General features: G+C 36.9%; 1 protein-coding gene and 1 non-coding gene across 7 annotated transcripts in view; one reads left to right on the top strand and one right to left on the bottom strand.

Moving 5' to 3' along the window:
* Positions 1–25,838, top strand: part of Atrx (ATRX chromatin remodeler) — a 180,338-nt gene that overhangs the window by 146,480 nt on the left and 8,020 nt on the right. For all 6 annotated transcript variants that reach the window (XM_036175690.1, XM_036175694.1, XM_036175691.1 and 3 more), the window contains 2 exons: positions 583–760; positions 1,774–1,968. In XM_036175690.1, the coding sequence (XP_036031583.1) occupies positions 583–760; positions 1,774–1,968 (373 nt within the window). The remainder of the gene's footprint in view (positions 1–582; positions 761–1,773; positions 1,969–25,838) is intronic.
* Positions 52–239, bottom strand: LOC118574945. The gene has a single exon (XR_004943813.1). It is a non-coding gene; the product is annotated as a U2 spliceosomal RNA (small nuclear RNA).

Here is a 25,838-nt window from a genome sequence, read left to right as displayed (position 1 = left end):
TCATGTTTTTATAAAATCTTGTTTGTTTATTCATTCATTCAAGTTCTCCAAAGATGGTGCACTGTTCCTGGAGGAACTGCAATACCAGGTTGATGCATGGAGTGGACAGAAACTGCTCCTATTGTATCTCTTAGCTCCCCAAATCCATGTAACATACTCTCCTTGGATAGAGGATACATCATATATTCAACTGATAACAGACACTACACTTGATTTTAGCTGCAAGGCTGAGAAACAATCCTCATGTGATTTTTAAACTTGCTTTTCTCCAATAATAAATGATGCAGAACAAATTCTAATATGTATGTTGATAATTGTTTATTTAAAACAATTTTAAACACTATTTTGATTACATTCTATTCCTTCCCCAGCTCTTTTTAATCTTTGTCATCTTTATTTCAAATTATTGGATGTTTTAATATTAATAATGTAATTTAATATTAATAATATAGTTACAATTTTTTTCTTTGTTGTGGGAAGCTGATTTACTTAAACCACTGTAGATAAAGTATGCTATGTGTGTGTGCTTTTGTAATATTAAAGTCATCATAACTAAGCATTTATTTTATATTTTATTTTTAGAGGGCGATTGTTTATCATTTCCACCAAAGCAGGATCTCTTGGAATTAACCTAGTAGCTGCTAATAGAGTAATTATATTTGATGCTTCCTGGAATCCATCTTATGACATCCAGAGTATATTCAGAGTTTATCGCTTTGGACAAACTAAGCCTGTTTATGTATATAGGTTCTTAGCTCAGGTAGGTTTGTCATTTGCATTTTTCCATACTAAAACGTTGAAGTTAATAATATTCTAGAGGTACAGATCATGGACAGGTGAAAGTGATATTACTTTAGACATGCGCAACATAGGTCTCTTAGAAAATATTCTAAAAATAAAGCGGTGTCAAGTTAGCCTGAGACAGAAGCCAGGTATGGTGGTGCGCAGCTGGGATCCCAGCATATAGGACATGTAGGCAGGAGGGCGGCACTTGCAATGATATTCTCGGTTATGTAGTGCAACCCCTGTTTAAAAACAAAGTCGTCGACACCCCCTCAGGATTCAGATTTAAGAAAATCCAACAAAATTGTAGAGATAGGTACATTTCAAGGTCATATCTGTTTGTAGGGTCACGTTGCCCTTTTAACTGGCACATGTAGGTGGGACATGTACTGTCCACCTGCACCTAAATCAGGACTTTTCTCAATTACAGCCTGGGGGGCAGATCATTACCTGATCTTCCTTAGTGTGGCTTGCTAGTGTAAATTCTTTCCTGTTACTTAAAATATACAGCTTCTTTATATTTTAGTTCATAAGTAATGAATAGTATATGTTAATATACTAGCTTATACTGAATTAAAGCTACGTTTGAACTAAAGGGAGTTTTGCTCCTTGTTAGCTTACTATATATAACACTAAAATTCTGCTTTCTTTCATTCTAATTTCATGTGTCTTTTATTTCTCTTCATCCTGATATCTGCTTGCTCTTTGACTTTCACCAAGCATAGAACTATCTCAAGGTGGCACACAGATCCAGTTTGCTCAGATAATTTAGAATAAGTCTTCATAGTCGAATTTTCTTAATTTGATGACAAATTAAAATGTTAAGTTTTCTTGAGTAGAATGAAGCAACACTGTTAGTGATTCTTTGTGGCAACATATGACCTTGAAATTTTAGCATTGAATATTAACCAGTAACTAGATTTAGCTGTAAGTTTCATATTGACCAAATTTTCCTTATCTGTGTATTGTTCCTTTTTTTTCCTAACAAAGGGAACCATGGAAGATAAGATTTATGATCGACAGGTAACAAAGCAGTCACTATCTTTCCGAGTTGTTGATCAACAGCAGGTTGAACGTCATTTTACCATGAATGAGCTTACTGAACTTTATACTTTTGAGCCAGACTTATTAGATGACCCTAATTCCGAAAAGAAGAAGAAAAGGGATACTCCCATGCTGCCAAAGGTATGTGTATTCCGATTATTAGGTTCAGTAACAAACCACATGTCAACAGGAAACAAGGAAATTACACTACTAGAGTGAAAGTGAGACTTCTGATTGAGGCTGTGTGCACTTCACAGATTTTCAGAGTCTAAATTTATATTTAGTACACTTTTATCTACATGATTATAAGTGAAAGGATGCTTGATTGCTTCTCGATACAACACCCCAAAGAAGATAGTGTTTCTGAAAAGCATGCTTTATGCCAAATAACATTCCCCCCACCTAGAAAGAAATCTGCACAGAAACCTGAATGGAAATCATTAGGACTGTATTTTCCTAAGCTTCAAATTGAGGGCCTGTATATTTGACAACTGTACTAGTAAGATAGCTGTCTGTTCTTTACCCTTCTTTTCTGTCATGGAGCAATTAGAATCAGCAAATAGGTGTATGAAAAATTGTCCATCATCACTAGTCCTTAGGGAACAGTAAATCAAAAGCATGATGAGATACTACATCATACCTGTTAGGGTGGCCATTAATCAAAAGAATAAAAACTAGTCAGTATTGGTGAGGATGTGGATAAAGGGAAGGAACCCTGTGCACTTTGGATAATAGTGTAAATTAGTACAGCCACAACTCAACAGTATGGAGGGCCTTTTGAAACATAAATACAACTCCCAGATATTCCAACAATGTCATATATATGTATGAATTCAAGTTTGGATATTGAGCTATCTGAAATCCCATGTTTGTGATTATTGCAGCAGTAGTCACAGTAGCCAAGACATGAAAGGAATCTAAATGTTTTATCAGCAGATGAATGGTAAAAATCTACTATAAAATATTATCCAACCTGGAAAAGCAGTAACAGGGAATCCTATTTACAACAATATAAAAGGCATTATGTAAAGTAAAATAAGCCAGACATAAGATGATCCCCCTTATATGAGGATTCTAAAATGTTCTGTTACATAGACTCAAAGAGAAGTAAGTGGTGGTTGTTAGAGTCTGGGGATGGATGAAATAGGGAGGTCTTGGTCAAAGGACACGAAGCTTTAGTTAGGCAAGATAAATTAGTTCTTCGGAAGTATTATACATCATAGTATCTACTGTTAAAATACTGAGTATTAAGTTAAACCTTTGCCAACAGGGTAGATCTTAAATGATATCATCAAAAGATAATAATAGAGTGGGATAAAGCTTTTAGAAGTGATGGGTATGGTTATGATACTGATACTAGTGATAACTTTCTTTCATGGGTAACTGTCCATGTCTGCAAACTCCCTGAGTTAAATATATTAGCTATGCACAGCTTTTTGCTAGCCAAAAGAAATCATGGAGGTGTAGATATAAATTGCTAAGATGTTGACTTAGTCTGTATAGTACTTAAAAGTTTTTAAGTATTCACATCTTATGTCATTTGGTTAGTGAAAGAATTCTTTTCAGTTGGTCAGTAATGTCTTGAATTAGTACTGTAATTCACATTTCTTCACTATATATATGTTTATATTATCTATGCCCTATCACATGCCTATAAAGACAGGAATGAGCTTTTATCCATCTATTTTAAAAAATATCAGTAAGCTAGGCATGTTGGTACATAACTGGAATCCTAACACTAGAGAGGCAGAGGTAGGAGGATGGAGTGTTTGAGCCCAAGGTTTACTTAGTGAGTTCTAGACCACCCTGTCTTTTCCTTTCTTCAAAACAAATCAGCAAATAAGATAATATCTCACTGACCTCTTGTTTTATGGGAAACTAGATCAGAACTGGTAAGTAGTAAAATCATGGCTTTATCTAAATGTATTTTCTGGCACATTGTTCTTGGACAAGGAAATATTACTCAGTAGTAATATAGCAAGTAAAGGTATTTCTACATAAAATGGAGATTATTATTAATTTTATTTTTTCCCTTTAGAAAACATAAGAGAAACATTCATGATTAAAATGTTGCTCATAAAAGAAAACCTGTGGGTATTTTCTAATATAGATAAATATTTTATAAGTTAATCCTATTCTAATTTTCTAAAAGGCTGTATGTGTGCCTTTTCCTATTGTCTTGATTAAGAGAATTAGGAAAACAGATACCTGGGTTCCATATTACTACATCAGAGTAACTTCTGTCACTTGTAAAAACATTTATTAGTTCTTCATATGGTTGTACATATTCCATTAAAGCAAATGGGGTTAGAAAGGAATTTCTTTTTTATAAGCAAGTCTCTAATGCTAACATAACATTTTGGAGAAATTACATACATACATACATATACACACACACACACACACCGCCATCATCATCATCATCAAACTTAATATTTGTTGTTTTGGAGACAGGATCTCATTGTTGTCTTCATACTTGCTATACTCCTGCCTCAGCCACTTGAGTACTGTGATTACAGGGATTTCAATCTTTTTTAATGTTGTATGTATATATAAGCAAGTATGTTAGTTTTCTGAGTAAAACCTGAATTACTGACACAGCATTTTGGAAAGAACTTTTTTCCTTCCTTGCCTTGTAAAGTAATATATTTGAACATAATGGGTATCATAAAGCATAGATCCCTACTATTGGTGAAATTATTAAGGCAACTCGACGTAGTTAAAAGGGAGGTTTATTTTGTGGGATAACTCACAAATGAAGGGATAGGTTGCAGGATCTGGGAAAGGTGTAGTGCAGTCCAGCGGTGTTGTCTGGAGAACTCTGCTCAGACTACCTCCAGCGTCCAGAGTCCGGAACCAAGAGAGCTGGCACATCTAGAATTCGGGTCTTCAGAGACCTCTCTCAGCCCCGCCTTGTAGGCATGACCGTTACCGAAGCCTCAGTGGGGCTTGGAACTTCCAGGTCAAAGCTGGAATGGCTACCCACTACACCCTATTCTGCCTGTACCATCATTTAATTACATGTTCTGCACTGTGGTAGCTATTGGTGTAAGTGGGGTTGTGATCTTTTGTGCATAAGTACAGCATGCCCTTTCTTGGAAGAAGCTGATTCTTCTGAGTTCTGTTCTTTGCTGCCTGCATTTGCTTTACTGACTCCCTTGTTTTATACACACACACATACACACATATAATTTTTGGTTTTGTTGTTGGTTTTTTTAGACATGGTTTCTCTGTGTAACAGCCCTGGCTGTCCTGGAACTCACTCTGTAGACCTTACAGAGATCTGCCTGCCTCTGCCTCCCTGGGATTAAAGGAGTGTGCCACCACTGCCCAACTTTGTTTTGTTGTTATATAACCCTTTCTGGCCTTGAACTTACTATATAGCCAAGGATAACTTTGAAGTCCTGAAATCATGTTGCCTCTACATCCCAAGTACAGTGATTAATCTTAAGCTACTGTGTCTATCTTGAAAGAGCCTGTTTTTGTGACAACTTCAGATTTCTTGGACAATCTTTTCAGGGCACTTGTGTGTTTAAAATAACCATTTTTCCATTACTTTTAGCAAACTTAAAAGTACCATTTTATTTTTCATGTTAGGAAACACTGTATTAAAAATGATCTGTCTTCATTATGTTACAGAGTGTGAGTTTTATTTGTAGTTCTGGAGATCCTAGGCCTTTTCACTGTGTGTGTGTTGGCTACACCCAAGTCTTTTTTTTGCAACTTTTTTCTTTTTTTTTTTTAAAGATTTATTTATTTTATTATGTATACAGAAGAGGGCACCAGATCTCTTTACAGATAGTTGTGAGCTGGGAATTGAACTCAGGACCTCTGGAAGAGCAGTTGGTACTCTTAACCTCTGAGCCATCTCTCCAGCCCAACTTTTTTCTATTTTATAATTTAATTCAATTCTACATATCAGCCACAGATACCTCCCCACTCCCCACCCCGCCTTACCTCGGAGGGATTGTATGAGCGAGAATTTTTCCTTTTTGAGACAGGGTTTCTCTGTGTAGCTTTGTGCCTTTCCTGAAACTCACTCTGTAAACCAAGCTGGCCTCGAACTCACAGAGATCCGCCTGCCTCTGCCTCCGGAGTGCTGGGATTAAAGGTGTGTGCCACATGGTAGGCAATCACTGTACCACTTAGTTATACCCCCAAACCGCCTAGGATTTCTGAAGCAAGGTCTTCCTATGTGGCTCAGGATAGCCTCAAACTATCTTTCTGCCTTTACCTCCTGAGTGCTGAATCACAAGTGTGTACCGCCACACATGATTGTATATTCTTAAATAGACTGAATATTTTCTATGCAGTAATCAAGTTGCTTCTGTACATTTAATAGCACAAAACATAGTGTAATCATAGTATACATATTCTTTTACAGGTTGTTTTTTTTCAACTAGATAGATTTTGAAAATATTTTCAAGTTTGTGCTATACTTTTTAAAAAAGGTACTAAATAGTGTTTGTTTTGTTTCCAACACCTTTTGTATTACTTTTATCTAAGAAGTTCATTTAAGAATTTATACTTATGTTTATAGTTTTAAAAATAGCCAGGTTGTAGTGGTGCATCCCTTTAATCCCAGCACTTAGGAGGCAGAGGCAAGCAGATCTTTCTGAGTTCAAGGCCAGCCTGGTGTACAAAGTGAGTTCTAGGAGAGCCAGGACTGTTAGACAGAGAAACCCTGTCTTGAAAAAACTAAATGAAGAAGTAAAATAATAAAGTTCCCCTTTTCAATTTGAGAATATTTTATATATTAGCATCTTTTATAAAATTACATTTAATGTTAGATTTCAACTCATATAAGAAATAGCTCATGATTAGTAGTACTTCTAATAGTAAATAAACATTCCTGTTAGAAAACAGCAAATTGTTAAGCATGCACACTTTTAATCCCATCATTTGGGAGAAAGAGGCAGGAGGATCAGGAGTGCAAGGTTAACGTATGCTACATAGCAAATTTGTGACTAGCCTGATCTATATGAGACCCTGCAACATAAAGGGTAGAGTGTTATATATCCAGGTATGGTATAAGCACACACCTTGTAATATCACTTACAGGGTTGGCTGAGGCAGGAGGATCCTAAGTTTGAGGCCAGCTTGGGTTATATATCATATCAAAAACCAAAGTATAGAAACTGAAAGAAAGTGGACATTTTGTTTATTATTATATGTTAAACTTCTGGTTACAGGAAATTCGTTTGATTGAATGAACCTGATTTGCTGGCTTTAGAGGTATACTGTTAGGCTATGCTGAGAAGAACAAGACTTCATCTGTGCTTAAAAGGTTTTCAACTAGTATTGTCATTGTTTAGGCTGCCATACTGACTTTGTGGGCACAACTTCTCTATCCTACATGGATGACAGTCTTTCAGCAAATACCCTGTTCTTTCTGCCCACAATGTTCCCTGAGCCTTAGGTACAAGGCCCACCTCTAGATGAAGAGCTTTAGGCATTAGTGAATACAGAGAGAAAGAGAATAAATCTTCCCTGGGATAAACCCTCTCATTGGTTATCCAGCACCAAATAGTCAGCCCTAAAACATACACATATGAGAACTGTACATCAACTCAGTGGGTTGTTTTTCATATAATATGTAAAATTTATATTTATGCATCATGTAGCAATAATAATTAAAGGTAGACTAGGAAAGTAGAAAGGGAGCTTGGAAGTGTAGAAGAAGAAATGGGTGGTAGTGGCATGGTATGATAATAGAGGGTTGAAGATAATCAAATCATATATACATGTATGAAATGTCTTCATGAAATCCATTATTTTGTACAATTAATAAATGTAATGAAAATGAAAAAAATCTGGTAGAAAAGAAATGCTGTCTAATTGCTATGGGCTGTAGTTAGAGTTTTCCTGCCTGGCCCACAGTCAGGACAAATCTCTCTTATCCACCAGTCCCACAGTCACTCAGACCCAACCAAAAAAGCACACAGAGACTTATATTGTTTACAAACTATATGGCTGTGGCAGGCTTCTTGTTATCTACTTCTTCTATCTTAAAATTAACCCATTTCTATTAATCTATACTTTGCCACGTGGTTTGTGGCTTACTATTACCTTACATCCTTCTAGTCATGGCGGCAGCCCCCCCCCCCCCCCCTTTCCACTTCCCAGAATTCTCTTCTCTCTTGTCCTGCCTATACTTCCTGCCTGGACACTGGCCAAACAGCATTTTATTTATACAGAGCGATATCCACAGCACTTCTCTTTTTCTTTCTTTCTTTTTTTTTTTTAAAAAAAGGAAGGTTTTAACTTTTACATAATAAAATTACATATAACAAAACAATTATCAAGCAAGAATTATAGTTAAAATATCTAGTCTGTTTTGGCAAAATTAAAATATTTTATCTATCCTATATTTGTGAGTCTAAGGTTTTTATATCTAACTTATCTTTTATCATAACTGAGGAAATTATAACTATCTAGTCTTCAACCACATCAAAGACCTCAGAAGGATATAATATTACCTGAGAACCGGGGAGAAGGATGCAAGCAACTTTTGGGAGTCTTGCAGGGTAGACAGAGACAGCTGGCAGCCTGGACAGTCACCTAATGTTCCTTTGTAAAGTTGGGGCATTGTCTTCAGCCCACAGGGCTAGAGTCTCTTGGTCACTTCTCTCAGTGTCCTATAGAATTTCTGGCAGTTTCCTCTGTGAAGCAGGTACCTGAAGGACCATTTTGTCAAGCAAAGTTCAGTGGTCAACTTTCTATGGGTCCTGCATGTCCAGTCAATCAAGCAGTCCAGGCAAGAACAGTTTCTTGCCCAAATGGCTATTTTTGCCAAGGTAAAGATAAGATATGAAGTGTCTTCAATGCCCATCCTCTTCTCTGAAGTAAATCGGTGTTGTCAGGAGCAGACATGTCTTATTGTCCAGAAAGTCTAAATTTTAAAAATATTTTAAATGCCATATTCTGTAGATCTTTGAAGTGTTTGAAGATTACCTGTCTATCTGAAATATCTCTCTATGTATACCTAGAAGACTTAACTAACATAGCTACGAGTATGATTATCATAGATGATTAATTATTAATCTATTTTTAATTATCCATTATAATTTTAAATGAGCTATATAAACATAATACCTTAAACAAGAGTAGAAATATACACACAGTATAACAAAATTAACTTTAAGTTTGTATCAATAGACTAAAATCTATACCAATGTAAAACATTTTAAACAAGTTGTTGCTCTTTAGAAGTAAGTTCCTTAATCTACCTTTGCATCCTATTATTTCTATATCATATCCCCTTTTCTTCTTTAGAAAGAGATCACATTTATAATCAACCTGCTTTAAATAAAAATATTGTTTTTTTTCTGTCCCACACCAGAGGGCTCTTCTGATTTGGGATACAAAAATCTCTTAACCTTTTCTTTTAGCAATATGTCTGTGTTTAGAGAAGGAGTGAGCCAATTCCATCTCCAAAGCCAGCTTGATAATTTTGGCAATTTGGGCGTAGTTTCTCTTACTACTTCCTGCTGGAGGGGGGCGCTGTATCTTATGGGGACACAAAGACGTTATAAGACAGTTCTGTTAGTAATATAAGTTAGGATAGAAAGTGAATCAGGTACATTTTGGACTTACCAAAATAGGATAGATAATGGGAATTATTTTCTCTGAAGTTGTCAAATGCAAATGGACTAGACATTGTTTAGGTATTTATTGTTTGTATATATGGTATATATAGTTATTGTACTTTTGTATATAGTTTTTCTTATATTAGTTATAACTTTTTTCCTTTTTATTAAAATAGAAAAGGGGAAATATAGTGATATTTTATTTGTATTGAAGTGTGATTTTATTTGTATGTTAATAAAGTTGCCTTGGGGTCAGAGCAAGCCAGAGCAGAAGCTGGATGGTGGTGGTGGTGCACACCTTTAATCCCAGCACTTGGGAGGCAGAGCTAGGCGGATCTCTGTGTGTTCAAGGACACAGCCAACATGGCAGACACACGCCTTTAATCTCAATACCAACCATAGAAGACCTGGAGGTATGTACAAACAGGCAGTGACGAGGAGGTCATGTGACTGGGTTTACAACCAATGAGAAAACAGAACAGAAAGTCTATATAAAAGATGGGACACAGGAAGTAGGTCTCTTGCGGAGAGGAAGGACAGCAGAAGCAGTGAAGAGTAAGGCTCTCAGCTATTGCTCTGACCTCGTGGCTTTTAACTCTGCAATTGGCTCTGTGTTTCAACCCTGCAATTGTTCTGTGTTTCTTATTTAACAAGACGGTTACATCTACAATGGGCCATCCAGAATCAAACTATATGCACTATGCTCAGTAGTCAGAATGGTCAGAGTTAGACCTGTTCACTTAGAGACTTAAGCTATTGTGTTCTTTACCTCTTTGCCATAAAGCAGAGAAGGAAAGGTAATATTGATGGCTATAGTAACACAGGTATTTCAAACCTCTCAAAGTTCTTCAGTAAAGAAAAATAAGCATTGATTTCTCAAAGGGTTGTATTCTCTAAATAGTTTGTTCTGAGTGTCTCCCAGCAACTGAAAAGCTATAGTGTTGTTTTCACTTTGAAGGTGAGGAATCCAGGCCTGGTGGTACAGGCCTGCAGTTCCAACTACTCAGAACCGTCAACTTAGTGATCCTTGTCTCAGAATAAGAGGAAGCAAAATGAAGAGCTATAGATCAGAGGTATAGTTCTCGCCTAGCATACACAAGGTTCTAGGTTCAGAACCCAGAAATACAAAGGAAAAAAATCAAGGCCACTTACCCAGGTATATTATGCGTCTAGTTTGTGTTGATGCTGGCCTTCAGATCTGGTCTGCTGAGTACCAACACAGCTGTTTTTCTCTTTTTCTGTGCTGGGCATTGAACTCTATGACCTTAGGCATGCTAGGCAAGCTCTGTACTATTGACCTACCCTGTAAGTCTAAGAGTTTTTACTCTAAATATTGTACTTTATCGTTGTCTCTTCCCCCTAAAAATTACAAACTTTCCAAGTACAAGAAACATGGCAAAGGACCCCGTGATTCTGAAAATTCAGTGGCATTTTAAAGGATGCTTTTGTTTTGTTTTGTTTTGACCCAAGGTTTCCCTGTGTAGCCTTGGCTAACTTAAACTAGTTATGTAGGACAGGCTGGCCTTTAACTCAGAGATGTGTCTGCCTAAGCCTCCTGAGTTTAAAGGTGTATGCTACCACACCTGATTTAGGATGCTTTGTTTTAACAAATGAAGATTTTATAATTTAGAGTGCTTTCACAGTCAATAATTTCATGTGCTAAAACTAAGATTCTATAATGTAGTCATTTAGCTTATGGCTTGTAAAATTTAAATTCTTCAGATGTATGCAGATCTTTAAGTTTCACAAATGTTTATTTCATGCATACTAATTATCTCACGAAACTGGGCCTTAGAGAGTTTGTATGGCCGATAAGGTTGGAGCTAAAACTTGCAACTTGTTTTCATAATTGTGTCTGCTATCGCTCAGAGATGATTCAGGGCTGGCACTGTGTGACTAAATGAGATTAGGTAGACCAAAACAGCAGGAACTCCAGCACCTATCCCCTTCAAGTCAAGCCCCTTTGCTTTGATATTCTTTTATGTATTAGGCTTCAGTAGAAACGTAATAAGTCTTTTTATCTTGCCTTAAGTGAACAGAATAAATGTTCTGGGTTATATATATTAGAAATCTATATAGGCATATAAAAGGACTATCCAGTTCTTTGGGAAAGTTAAGGTGAGGACTTGCTTGAAGAAGGCTTGAAGAAATGTTGAAAATAGAAGTGAGTGGCTATGGCATTGTTGAGACCACAGGGAGAACAGGAAAAAGAAATAAGCATAAAATGGTACAAGGTGATGGAGCCTGAAGAAATAAAATCATCATACTATAAGGTTACAGTGGCAGTATAGAAGTATGTTTGAGAAGAGAAGGAAAAAATACTCCCAGGGTGGATTGGATTATGATTACTTAGATTAGTAATCATGGGATTATGATTACTTAGATTACTTAGATTAGGAATCATATTATGGCTGTAGGATCTATTAAATTTTAAACAGAATCATTTCTCCTTAGAAAAATACTTTTGCATATGAGTGTTGAAGATCTAGAGAATAAAATGGATGTTGAGAAACTTGTTAGGATACAATTGAGATGATGTAGATGAGGTAATAAGTCTAAAGCAAGGTGATGACAGTAGGGTGGGTACAGTGTAGTTACTCAATAAATGTTATGTTTATAAGTTCATTTCATCATGCCAGTACTTTGATAGTATTTATTTTGACATTTGCAGTGACATATTTTTGTCATTTTAATGTAATTTTATTAAAGATATATCAAAGCTAACTCCTATTATTACAGTAAAATTATGGCCATAGTCCCTTTTATCTATAATTTTTATTCAATTTAATTTTTAATAATAATTTCATATGATATATATTGGTTTTTTGAAATAGAGTTTCTCAGTGTAGCCTTGGCTGCCCTGGAACTCACTTTGTAGACCAAGATCTGCCTGCCTCTGCCTCCTGAGTGCTGGGATTAAAGGCCCACCATGTGCCACCTCCGCCCGGCTTCCATACAGTATGTTTTGATCATGTTTTCCTCCTTCCCCCATCTCCCGGCTCCTCCCACCTCCCTACCCACCCAGCTTTATGTTCTTTCTCTCTCTTTTGTTTTGTTTTCACATTTCCCCCTTCTTTGTTTTGCTTTTCATGTTTGTGTTTTTATTATTAATTTTTAAGACTGCTAAAATGATGTATCTTCTTTGTTCATGTTTTTAAATTTATTCATTTATTTTGAAAGAAGAAAGTAGAAAAAATGATAAATCTCCATTCCTTTCCTCAACAAGTATTACCTAAATAGTTAAGTAGCATGCCTTTTTATCTTGTTTTTTCTTAAAAGTACTTAGTTTTGATTTACCTGATGTGATTATATGTCTTTCTGCCTTATCACATCCTTTTTATTGCATAATTCTTGTTCTTACATTTCTGTTATTGTTTAATTGTACTTACTTCTCAACTTTCTAATTAGATATGATATCTTAGATTTAGTTTATTAATCACTGACTGTAGTTTAGGTTCTTATTTTTATGGCTCTTTAAAGGCAAGAACTACATTCTTCCATTGTTCTCTGCTAAACTGAGCAATGTAACACTGGGCACTTTGATGTGGTCTTGTAAAAAACTTTCTGGAAGCATGTCGCCAGACTTGCATCATTCCTAATGATCTACTGTCATTGAAAAGTGTGGTTACAAGGGTTGGGTGCTTAGTCTCACTCAAGGGAGATTTTGGAAAGGAAGACAAGTGATTAGTTTTACCTTGTATCTGGGATTGTTTGGGTCTTTGTGCTGCTGAGGTGAACGAAGGGCTTTGCATATGCTCTCCACATGCTTTACTGCTAAGCCTCTCAGCAGCCCTTTATATTGTGCCTTCAGTTCCTTCTTGAATCTGCCATGTTAGTCAGCTTCATTCACCACCATACCACGGTACTTATTCTTAAATCTGTACACGAGATTCTTAATTGTTGTTGCCAATGATAGATAATATTTTCTTCTAGTGAGTTAATTTTAGGGTTTTCTGAATCATATCTCCTAAATTTGTATATTCATCTTTTGGTTTGTTTTTTTTGGTTTTTTTGGGGGTGTGTGTGTTGTTTTGTTTTGTTTTGTTTTCCGAGATAGGGTTTCTCTGGGTAGCTTTGCTCCTTTCCTAGAACTAACTCTGTAGCCCAGGCTGGCCTCGAACTCACAGAGATCCTCCTGCCTCTGCCTCCCGAGTGCTGGGATTAAAGGCATGCACCACCACTGCCCGGCTTCTTTTGGTTTTCTGATGTAGGGTCTTGCTGTATAGCTTAAACTCACCTTGAACATACCATGTAGCTCAAACTGTCCTTGAATACCTAGCAGTCCTCCTGCATCAGCATCCTAAAGACTGGGGTTACAGGTATGAATTCTAGTACCCAGTTCTCTTAGTTAGGGTTTCTATTACATTGATAAACACCAAGATCAAAAGCAACTTGAGAAGGAATAGGGTTTATTTGGACTACAGGTTTAGTAGTACATCATCAGGGGAAGTCAAGGCAGAAACTGAAACAGAGACCATGGAGAAGTCCTGTTTACTAGCTTGCTCCCCCTGATCTTAGTTTTCTTTCCTTCACACCGCTGGACCACCTGCTGAGGAATGATACTACCCACAGTGGGCTGGTCCCTCCCATGTCAATCATCAATCAAGAAAATGCCCTACAGACTTGTCTGCAGGCAGTCTAATAGAGGCATTTTCTCTATTAAGGTTTCTTGTCCCAGATAACTTCAACTTGAGTCAAGTTGACAGAATACCAACTGGGATACTAGCTTTAGTCCATCCTTTTATAAAGTTCTTCAGTCATTGTAAGCCTTCACCAAACTTACAAATTGGCCAAAACAGGCTCTTAGTGATAATAGAATTGGTGACTGAGGCTCAACTATTTGTTTCTTAAATATTTAACATTTATGTAAATTTTCTTAGGGAAAGTGCTTTTTCTGGCAATAAACTTATAGATTGCATTGACTTCAGTGATAAAATCTTAGCCAGGGCCACATTTCATAATACGCCTAAGTAGGTGTTTTGTTCCTCTTAAGTACAGTGTACACAGCCTAAGTTCCGTACCCTTTATTAAGAAAACCAAAGCCAGTAGAACTGGCATAGAAACGTTTCTGCACTTTTCTTTCTCAGCACTGTACCACTTATGTCTCTTTAAATGTGGACTGCATGTTGGTAATTATAGGGAAGACAAAATGGGGATTTTAGCTAAAGTACCCTAAGTGAGGCTTTAGGTTGGCTTTCTCCACCCTGATCATGTGTACAATTTTCTCTCCTAGTCTTTAGTCCTTTATTCAGGCTTTAATACCTCAAAGCATAGTTTACTGAACAGAGATGTTATTGTACAGTTTTATTAGCCAGCACATGATAATATAAGGTTTTGCCTTTGTCATTCTTAACATTAGAGTAGAATATTCTCCATTAAAATAAATTGATGTGAAGCATGGAATAACTAATCAGCTTATTTCAGGAACTTTCTCTAAGCTTGCATACATTTACTTTTGAAACATAAGAACCACGTGGTAGTACATGAGCCCAGTTTTTGCTGGCTTCTAAGAAGCCAAGTTTCTAATTGAGATAGAGTTTAATGCCTTTGTTGTTTACTGCTCTGGCACTTTTATTACTCTTTTTTTAAAAGGTTTATTTAATTATGTATAGTGTTTTGCCTGCATATTTGTCTGCAAACCAGGAGAGGGCACTAGATCTCATTGTAGATGGTTGAGAGCCACCATGTGGCTGCTGGGAATTGAACTCAGGACCTCTGGATCTGGAAGAGCAGCTCTTAACCTCTGAGCCATCTCTCCAGCCCTCTTTTATTACAAGTTTAGTCTTTTTTGTTTAATAAAACAAAGTCTTGTATTATTCACACATACGTTAACTGGTACAAAAATGCTTATTATTTATCTGAGTAAGAATAAAATACCAGAAAATACAACAAGCTTAAGAGGAATTATTTTAGTTCTACCATTACTTTGTACGTTATTAAAGTCTCTTATTTGGTGTTTGTTGGGATAATTGATGCCAGGGAGAAGGAACAACTGGTTTGGGTCTTGTTCCAGGTTATCTGCTAAATATCGTTTTGGAGTTAAATCTTGTTTTTTTCCTTTAACTTCTAAAATTTGTTTATTGGTGGGGGCTGGCATGATACACAGTATAACAGTAAGCATCTTACAGTATAGCAGTGGACATCTTACAGGAGTCGGTTCTCTCCTTTCATTATGTGGGGTTTCCACGTGAATTGAATGTCAGGTACCTTTCCTGACTGAGCTATCTCACTAGCCCCTGTGTTTGTTTTGAGACATAGAGTCTCACTGTGTACTTGAGGCTGGCATGGAACTTACTGTGTAGCCTAGGCTGGCCTAAATCCATACCATTCCTCCTAGCTTAGCTTCTGTAGTGCTAAGATGGTAGAAACGAATTGTCACACCTGACTCTTAGGGAATAGTCTTCAGCAAGCCACATATGCTGTGGGAACCTCACTGTGTTTGAGGAAATGACAGATATCACACACGTAGACACACACACAGCCTCACATGTGGTAACTGCACCAATGTTCTCTCCTAGCTTTCATTTTGTAGTTATAATGTTGCCATTTTGCTAAGTTCTTTTCTGAAAGCAATTTAGACCTTTTTTTTTTTTTTTTTTTGGTTTTTCGAGACAGAATTTCTCTGTGGCTTTGTAGCCTGTCCTGAAATTTACTCTGTAGACCAGGCTGGCCTTGAATCACAGAGATCTGGCTGCCGGTACCTCCTGAGTGCTAGTATTAAAGGCATGTGTAACCACCTCTTGGCTAGCTAGACTTGAATTCTTGAAAAAAAAAAAAGCACCACATAAGGTCTTTATCCTTATAAGATTAAAGCTTGACATGAATGAAAACTTTTAGGGGCCAAAGGGAATAATCTTAGCTACACTGTAGAAGATATGTATTGGAGGCTTGAGTTTTCTTAGAGATGAATTGTATCAGTTGGCATAACATTAATTACTAAATACTGATAATTTCTTCCAATGAAGTTAGCATGCAGTTGCCAAATACCATTTCTAATAGCTAATGGTTTTCTTTCCCACTTTTTTAGATAGTATAGGAGAAGAATTATCTTTTAGCCACCTGATGCTTCTGTAGTATTTATTTGTGTTTCTGTTTATAATATCTTACTTAATAGAGAACGTCAGTTTTCAGTTACCTCTGAAGTAATATTTTAAAGTAAAAGAGTACTGATATCCTCCTAAAAGCCACACAAAATATACTTGCTGTTAGTGCTTTATAGTGCTGCTTTGTGTCTTTTTTCCCCTTTTCTTTCTCCCTTTTTTTAAACACAAGAAAAACTAGTAAGATGCCAAGGCCACCAAGTCTTTATGTTATAGAGACCATCGTGCCAATGATACCTCCAAGATAACATATTCCCAAACTTTGGCAAGCTACACTGCCTTAGAAATTATTGCCGTTGGGAATTACATCATATATAATGTATCCTTGCTGGCCAGGGTTTTTTGCAAGATTCCATTGGGGAAGGATTAAGTTGGACTTCTGAAATTGTTTCCTTATGGAGAGTTTGATCCACTACAAATAGTTACTACTTCCTAAGCCTAGTGATGCATGCTTGTGATCCCAACTCCTTGAGAGGCTGAGGCAGGATGATCACAAGTTCAAGGCCCGTGCTGATCATTTCTGTACTGTGGGCCTATAACATGGGTGTAATAATACACGCTTTATAGAGATATGAACATTGGGTGTTTCATGTGAATTTCTTAGGCTAGTGCTGCTATACACTTCTGTTCAGCTTAAAAAATTCTACAGTGGACTGACTTGGCTTCTCATCTCAGATTTAGAACACTATACTCTTTTGATATGCTAAAATACATCCAATGGACTAAGTGTACTGACTCACTCTTTTAGAGATCAAGCTATCCCAATATTCTGTTTGACAGTCAGGTGTTTTAGCTTCCTTACTACAAAGAAAGTATAGAGTGGGAACTTGCTATGTAGACAAGGCTGGCCTTTAGCCCACAAAGACCTGCCTATCCCAGCATCCCAAGTGCTAGGATTAAAGATATGCATGAAGTCACCTGACTTATGGAAATTTTCAAGCCAGAAAAAAATATAATATCCACAGAGCAATCATGTAGTTTTGTCAATTGTTAGTATTTTTGCTATAGCAACCTCACCTATTTTAGTGAAAAATTTTGCATCACAAGCATTGTAAGGATTTTTTGTTGTTTTTTTTTCTAGACAGGGTTTCTCTGTGTACTTTTGGAGCCTTTCCTGTAACTTGCTCTGTTGACCAGGCTGGCCTCGAACTCACAGAAATCCACCTGCCTCTGCCTCCAAAGTGCTGGGATTAAAGGTGTGTGCCACCACCACCAGGCTGATTTGTGAAGATTTAAAGTGGGGTAGGGGTTAAAGGACTCAGTTTCTAAAGTGCCTCCCCGGCAAGTGTAAAGACCTGAGTTCAGATCTACAGCACCCATGCAAAAGCTAGGCATGGCAGTGCATATCCTTAAGCACAGAGAAGGGTGGAGATGGGGATCTCTGGAGCTCATTGGATAGCCAGTCTAGTCAGATCAATGAACTCAAGTTCAGTGAGAGATCTGCTCTCCAGAAATATGGTGGAAAGCAATCAGGAAGACACTTGACATCAAGTGCTGGGCATAGATGACTTAAACACTCATCTCTAAAGTATGAAGACATTAATACCCATACTATAAAATGAATAACTTCTTAATTCCCTAATATTATCCAGTATCCAAGGATTTATTTATATGTGGCCAGTTGTCTCTGAATGTCTTGTAACTACTTTGTTAATATTGAGATACACTCAAGTTGCACATACTACATGTGGCTCTTGAGACTTTTGCTATACCTTTCTTTAAAATCTCTTTAATTATGTGTAGTCTCCTCTGTCCATTCTGTGTTTGTTTATTTCCTGGGGTGGGGTGCAAGAGAAAGAGAATAGGGAGATCTCATATATATTCCACATAGTGGAACGTAGGCATTAGACCTGGAAGCTTGAGTATATTTGTTGCAGATACTCTTAGCAAGAATATTTTATGGAGTGTTTGGGCTGTAGCTCAATGGTAGAGTGCTCGCTCAGAATGTGCAAGGCCCTAGGTTCCATCCCCAATGCTGAAAAATAAAAGGAGAAAATTTGTGGGTTATATAAAAAGAGATGGCACCCTGCCCATCCCCCCAAAAAGAAACAGAACAAGACAAATGCAAGTTTGAGGATAAAGGATTAATATCTCTGAAGTACTTCTGGGGAACATTTAGTAGATTATTTTGGGTTATGGGTATAACTGTGGTGGTGTGTGCATTTAGCATGCATGACACTCTGGGTTGAATCTAGCACTCAAAGATCAGTTAATAAAAATACATCATGTCTCTGAATCCTTAATGTGACTGTATGTGGTGTTATCTTTTTGTGGTAAGGGTAACGTTAGCATTCAGAAAGAGATGTTGCAAAACAGGTCCTTGATCTCTACATAAACATGTGCAATTTTAACATCATTTTTTCCATTCTTCAGTCTTTGGCAAAATGGGAGCAATACTGACAGCTAAAATTCCCTGTAGTTCTAGAATTTTTGATACTCATATATAAATTGCTTAGGTTTTATCATTTTTTATTTTAAATAATGTGTCTATTAATCATCAGCTAGATTTCTTTTTTTTTCAAATGATTTAATTTTAGAGCTAGGTGTGTGTGTGTGTGTGTGTGTGTGTGTGTGTGTGTGTGTCTGTCTGTCTGTCCATGGAAGCCAGAGGCATCTTATCCCCTGAAGCTGGAGTTCCAGGTTGTTGTAAGCTATCCTATGTAGATTCTGAGAATCAAACTTGGGTCCTCTGGAAGAGCAATATGCTCTTAGCCACTGAGCCACATCAATAGCCCCCAGCTAAATTTCTTAATTTTTTTAAAATTTCTTAATTTTTAAAATCAATTTTATCCATATATATATATATATACACACATATATATATATATAAAATATAGTTGGTGTGTGTGTGTGTGTGTGTGTGTGTGTGTATACATATTCTTTTTTTGGGGAGGCGGGGAGCTGAGGTTCAAACCCAGGGCCTTGCGCTTGCTAGGCAAGATCTCTACCACTGAGCTAAATCCCCAACCGTGTATACATATTCTTGAGACAGTTTGATTATTCTTTCTTTAGCTTTTTATGTGTATGACTTTCTTGGAAATAGTGTTAGTAAAACTGATCATACCAGTGGAGTTTTCCTAGTAGCTTACCAACAGGACAAACTACTTTGGTGAAGAGAGTGGTTCAGTTCTTTCTGATATTACTGATGGATAATATATGATCCTGTCTGAGACCATTGCATATATCAACAATAAAGTCAGTGGTAAAATGGGCCCTGTGTCAATCTTCTTATGTGGTGTTGTCAGTAGTAATGTTGTAAAGTGGATATGACTAGGCTCACTTTATACACTTCAAAACTGAGACTTAAGAGAAATAATGTGCTCAGACATAGAGCTACTAAGTGGTGGAAACTAGAATTGAAATGCACTTGTGACCTTAGATCAGCACTGTCTAGTACTAGAGCCATAGGCTACATATGACCATTTCTACTAAAATTTAAAACTTCAGTTCTTGGCCAGGTGATAGTGGCACACATCTTATTCCCAGCACTCAGGAGGCAGAGGCAGGTGGATCTCTGAGTTTGAGACCAGGCTGGTCTACAGACTGAGTTCCAGGACGGCCAGGACTACACAGAGAAACCCTGTCTCAAAAAACAAAAACAAAACAAACAAGCAAAAATTTTAGTTCTTCAGAACTACCACCATGGTTTACATTCATGTGATCATGTATATGTTTCATTTAAATTCTGTCTTAACTTCCATGTGAAATTCAGAAAACTAACACAGGTTTTCTTTTATAGAATAAGTTGACTACATAATTTTATGTTGGTATTGGTATTTTGAGCAGTTTAGTTGTGGAGTCATAGTCTATTAAAGGAAAAAGCCTGTGAAGCATTTTGCTTTTACATTCCTGGGAGTTGGGGACACAACTGACAAGTTGTCCACTCCTAAGGGTCAACCCTTCATTGACATAGTGATTTCAATAGCACAGTGTCTGTGCCACGAGAGTTGTTCCTGTTGGCTAGTTCAAATCTGGGGCTTCTAACACATTAGAGGAAGAGAGTGGCAGGAGCTGAAGCTGTGCCCCTTTTTAGGGAATTGCTAGACTCAGCTACTGGATTGCATAGCTATGCTTTTGCATTACATTTATTGTTTTGGACCCTTAAAAGAACAGACATTGCAGGAGAGATTTCTTTGCTCAATATAAGAATTACTGGATGCCCTTATTCATAGCTTTTCAATGCTTATATCCTTTTTATCATTGACTTGTCTTCTGATGTTTTCATTCCTATTCTGTATGTGTTATAACACACCTATTTTGGCTTAGAGAGTGCTAATGTTTGCAAAAACACACAACTTGGTCATGTGAACTACAGATTGTGTGAGATGAAAATTAATTTCCAATTCAGGTTCTGCTTGGAAAACTGTAGTCTCTAGAACAACTGTGGTCATATGAAATCTACATTGACAGTCTGCATCTCATAGTGGCATGTAGCACATATAATTAATCATCGTAATCCAATAACCGATTTTTGAAATTTAAGTACTAAGTATAATGTCTAGCTCTTCAAATGTTAAAGAAAAACGCATTCTTATTAAACATGGTTTTTGCTTTCTGCTAATGCCAGCTTGGCAAACGTGCCTTTTCTTTCACTGGAAGTGACAAGTCTCTGGTTGTCACTAATTCATACTAATAGTCTGGAAATCTAGGCCGATTCCTAATGTTCTTTAGCAAAGGTTAGGTGCTCCAGACACACAAGTCGACTATGACATTCATTCAGTAAGCTCTCTAGTTACTTATTGCACACACTACAATTTTTCTCCCACTACAGTCTGGGGGAAGAAACTGGCTCATGATTATTCAATTTCTTCACTAAAATGCTAGACTTCTTAAAGGAATAAAAGAGAATAAAAGAGACTTTTTCATTGCCTTTTGAGTGGGTCATGTGGCAGTTAAGTATTCTAGTGACCTTTTATTTCCAGATATTATAAAACTCAAATTCAAAGTGATAGTAAGCAAAATATTTTTGAAATGTGCCAAACCTCCTACCCTACCCCCAGGCTAAGCCTTGATTATTTTTTAACAATTTTATTTTCAAGGTTGGATTTCAGAATTAATTAGATGGGAATTTTTGTCAGCTTGCCAAATACTTTAAACTTCTAAATAAATTAAGTTAAACTTTTAATTTATCATTAATTTTGTTTTATTAATTGAACTAGACATTTTTCAACCTTAAAATTTAGGTGGTTAGCTGAAATACAGACCATGCTTTTTTCAGCTTGTAGGCTTTGAAAAAAAAACTTTTTAAGCAAAAATAAAGTTTAAACAAAGAAAAGTAAAGGTACACATTTGGATGTAATTTAAACCTCATTTTGATGACTGTTGGCTTGGTGATTATAGATTCTGTTCCAGTATTGTTTTCAATAATAGTGTTACTATAGCAACAAATATAAATGCTGCTTTAAAGGGGAAAACAAAAACCTTTCCACTGATTGTATCTTACATGGGATGAGAACTGTACATTTCATAGTTTATTCTGGATTCGCAAAACTGTTTTTCTGGAAGAAGTAATCTGAGGATCCTGTTACAAATACTTTTTGCCCTTCTTAATCTCATCATTCATTTCTTATACTGATTGAATGCTGCAATTAATTTAAAAGCCAAAGATGTGGGAATGCTGTCTGCTTTCCTGCTTCTGAACTGTATTAGTTTCTTTATTTTTTTAAGACAATGGCTTAATTTATGTGTATTGTCTGTTTATTTGTAAAATAGAGAGAGTGGGGGTAGTATTTGCATGAATTTGTGTGAGTGAATGTTCATCTGCCCAGAGGTGACACTTTCCATCTTGATTTTTTTTTTTTTTTAATTTTTTTTGAGACAGGCTCTCTTGCTGAATCTTGGGCTAATAGATTTGACTAAGCTAGCTGGCCAGTGAGCCTCAGAGTTCTCCTCTCTCTTCCTCCTCAGCCCTGGGTTTACAGACATGTACGGCCATGCCCAGCTTTTTATATATGTTCTGGAGATACAAACTTAGACTCTCATGCTTGCAAAGCAAGTTCTTTACCAACTTGAGCCATCTCCCCAAAATCTTAAAATGGTGATTGTGGCTCGTATATTTGTTTAAGGGCTTGGGTGTAATCAATATATGAGGAAATTATTAAAATATTCTCACTAATTTCATTGTGGGTGTCATAATAATCAACAGGAAAAAAATTTTAATGTCTTAAAAAATACTTTACTTAAGGGAATGAATAGTTGATGAAGTTTTTCTGCGGTTTTCAACTTTCCTAATTCTACGATCCTTTAACACAGTTTCTCATGTTGTGGTGACCCTTAACCATAAAATTCTTTTCATTGCTACTTCATAACTGTAATTTTACTATTGTTATGAATCATAATGCAAATATTTTTGGAGATAGAGGTTTGTCAAAGGGTTGCAACCCACAGGTTGAGAACCACTGATAAAATAATGTAAGCTCTGTACACTCTTCAAAAATGATGGTTTGTATTTGGTGTAAAATGATGTGCATGCAAAAATAGCAACAGAGAAAAGTATGTTTCAACTAAGTCTAATACATTACTATTTTTATGCAGTGCTGCATGTATAAATATGTGGAGGAATACATAACATGTTACTGATAGCTGCCCCCAGTCATATAGTTCGCTCTCAGTATTAATTTATTTGAACAGAGACTATCACATTCATTAGAAACAATATAAAGAGTTTCTGTTTTGTTTTGAGGTTTGGTTTGATAGAATGAGGAAGGTATTATGTTAGTAAGGCTCCAAAATTTATTAATGGTAGAAATCAAAGTAATGTGAACTTTTCCCGTGACTTACTAGTATTTCAGTTGGCTATGAATCAAAGGGAACATTATTGCCTGGGCAGAGGCTGAATTGTCACTATTACCTGCCCTTAATTAGGTGATCATGTTTCAAGTTTCCGCCTCAAATTTCCACTGAGGCGGAAAGATGGCTCAGCAGTTGAACACTGGCTTTTCTTCCAAGGGACCTGGGTTTCCAGCACCCCCACTTCTTGGCTCACAACCAGCTGTAACTCCAGTCCCAATTAATAATCCAGGCCCTCTTCTGTCCTCTGTGGGTACTAACACATGCATGATGCACACACATGCCCACAGGCAAAACACGCATACACATAAAGTAAAAATAAATAAATCTTTAAAAATTATACTTGTTAAGGAAAAGAAAGCTCAAAAAAGTTACTAGTGTTAAAAGTAAAGAAAAATGAAAGACCTCATTATGTTTCTCCCTTGCCCAGAGTCCTTCAAGTGATTATGTTTTTTTTATCTAAAAAAGTAAATCTAGGAAATGGAGGAGCCATGCCTCATGAAAATAAGCATTCTCTGCAGTGTGATACAATAATAATTTCTGGATAAGAGTTAGGAAATTCACTTGCTAGTCCTAGCTAGTTCCTTGTATAATTGAAAAAGTCACTTGCCTGGCCCTCAATTTCTCCTAATTTCAAGTCAGTAAGTTTGGGTTTTGAAATTATAGGATGCAAAGGACTTACCTGATAAAACTTGCTGATGTCTCAGGCATTTTTACTGTGTATGTACACATTTTATTTCTGGAAAGGCTTCTCCTTCACAGTAAACAAGTAATGTCTGAATTGGGTTATAATTGAGAAGTAGACGGTACCCAATTGACATGGTGTTTATTATTTTAAAAGTTGGGTATTTTCATTTATTCTGCTATTCTTGTAACATCTTGTTATACCTGTGTGCAAATAGTATTTAATCCATATTTAACTTCTGTTCAAAGCCAGATTTATCAGTGGTATAGCCCCAAATCCAGTGGTGTAGAGTTCTCTTGGTCCCTACATTAGGTAGCTTTGTCAGAGAAGTATACTGATAGTTATTGTGGTTACAGTTATCACTTACTGCCAGGCAGAAGTAAAATAGGTACTATCCATAGAGCCTTGTAAGAGAACAGCTATTCTAGTTCTATTTGACATGTTCACCTGTAAAAATATTAGAAACCAAGGAGACAGGAGGATATATATCTAGCTATATATCCACTACCAGCTTCTCTCTAGGTTCAGTTGGAGACCTTGTCTCAAGGGAACAAGGTAAAGAGTGATACCATAGGACAATGGATGTCCTCTGGCCTCTGCCTGCATTCATGGAAGCATGCACATATACTATGCACGCACACATACAGGTACACACACATCCCAACTATGCACATAAACTATACACACACACATACAGATACACACACATCCCAACCATATACATACACTGACTCACAAGCACATCATATCCCAGCCATACACATACACACATCTCAACCATATACATGCACATCCACTCACTCACACACCAAAAAATAAAAGTAGAGGAAATTATGTTTAAAACCCAAAAAAACATTTCCTTTGGTTTTAGTTGAAGATGCAACCCCAACCCAGGACAGAAAAATCCCACTTTGTGATACTTGGCCAGAAATAACGACCATTTCTTGTAATGAAACTGACGGGCCTTGGGTCTTATTTTCATGGCCTCCCTTCCAGCTTGAGTCAGGTCGGGACTAGGCTGCTGATGGCATACAATTGTCCTAGGCTTTGAATCCCAATCCAATGCAGTTTTCTATGACCAGGCCTTCCCATTTAGGCCTGCTATTCATTGTGTTGCATGAATGCACCACATTTGCCAGATCTCAGAGAGCTGCTGTCAATGAATGACCAGTGGGGAGAGCAGCAGCAGCAACCAGAGTTCATGTGGCCAATGGTGGCAGGAAGCTGGTAGAGGCACCAGCATAGCAGTGCCCATACAAGACACAGTCCCCGATGCCATCACATGCCTGAAGCCATGGACAGCACCAGCACCAACCCATGAGTTTACGTGTTTCTCCTATACATGTATATAAAATAAAAAATATATATGAGAAACTGGATGTGGTAATTGAGAAATGTAATCCTGGTACCCAAGAGGCTGAGGCAGGAAGATCAGGAGTTTAAGGCCAGTTCATGATACGTGAGTAAAACTCTCTCAAAAAGAAATCTGAATATAGTGGTTCATGTCAGTAATCTCAGCACTTGTGAAGTAGAGGCAAGAAGATTAGGAGCTCAAAGCCAGTCTGAGATCCCATCTCAGGAAAACAAAATACAATACATAAATTAAAAACTGAGTATTAACCTGGTTTGTTTGTATTGTGCTTGGGGTAGCCATGGGAGTCATGCTAACTTTTCATAGATGCTTTCATAAAGACAGGCACATCTCTTTGCCTGATCTTAGTCCTAGTAACTGCTATGGAGTTTGAGCAAGTGATGGTAAGTCCATTTAATGGGACACAGGCCAGCAACTAAGATTTGGATGGAAGCTTTCTACACCAGACAGTACCTTTCATAGCACCTCTGGGTTTT

This window comes from Onychomys torridus, chromosome X, assembly GCF_903995425.1.
Source record: "Onychomys torridus chromosome X, mOncTor1.1, whole genome shotgun sequence".
NCBI lineage: Eukaryota > Metazoa > Chordata > Mammalia > Rodentia > Cricetidae > Onychomys > Onychomys torridus.
This window is presented reverse-complemented; position numbering and strand designations above follow the sequence as displayed.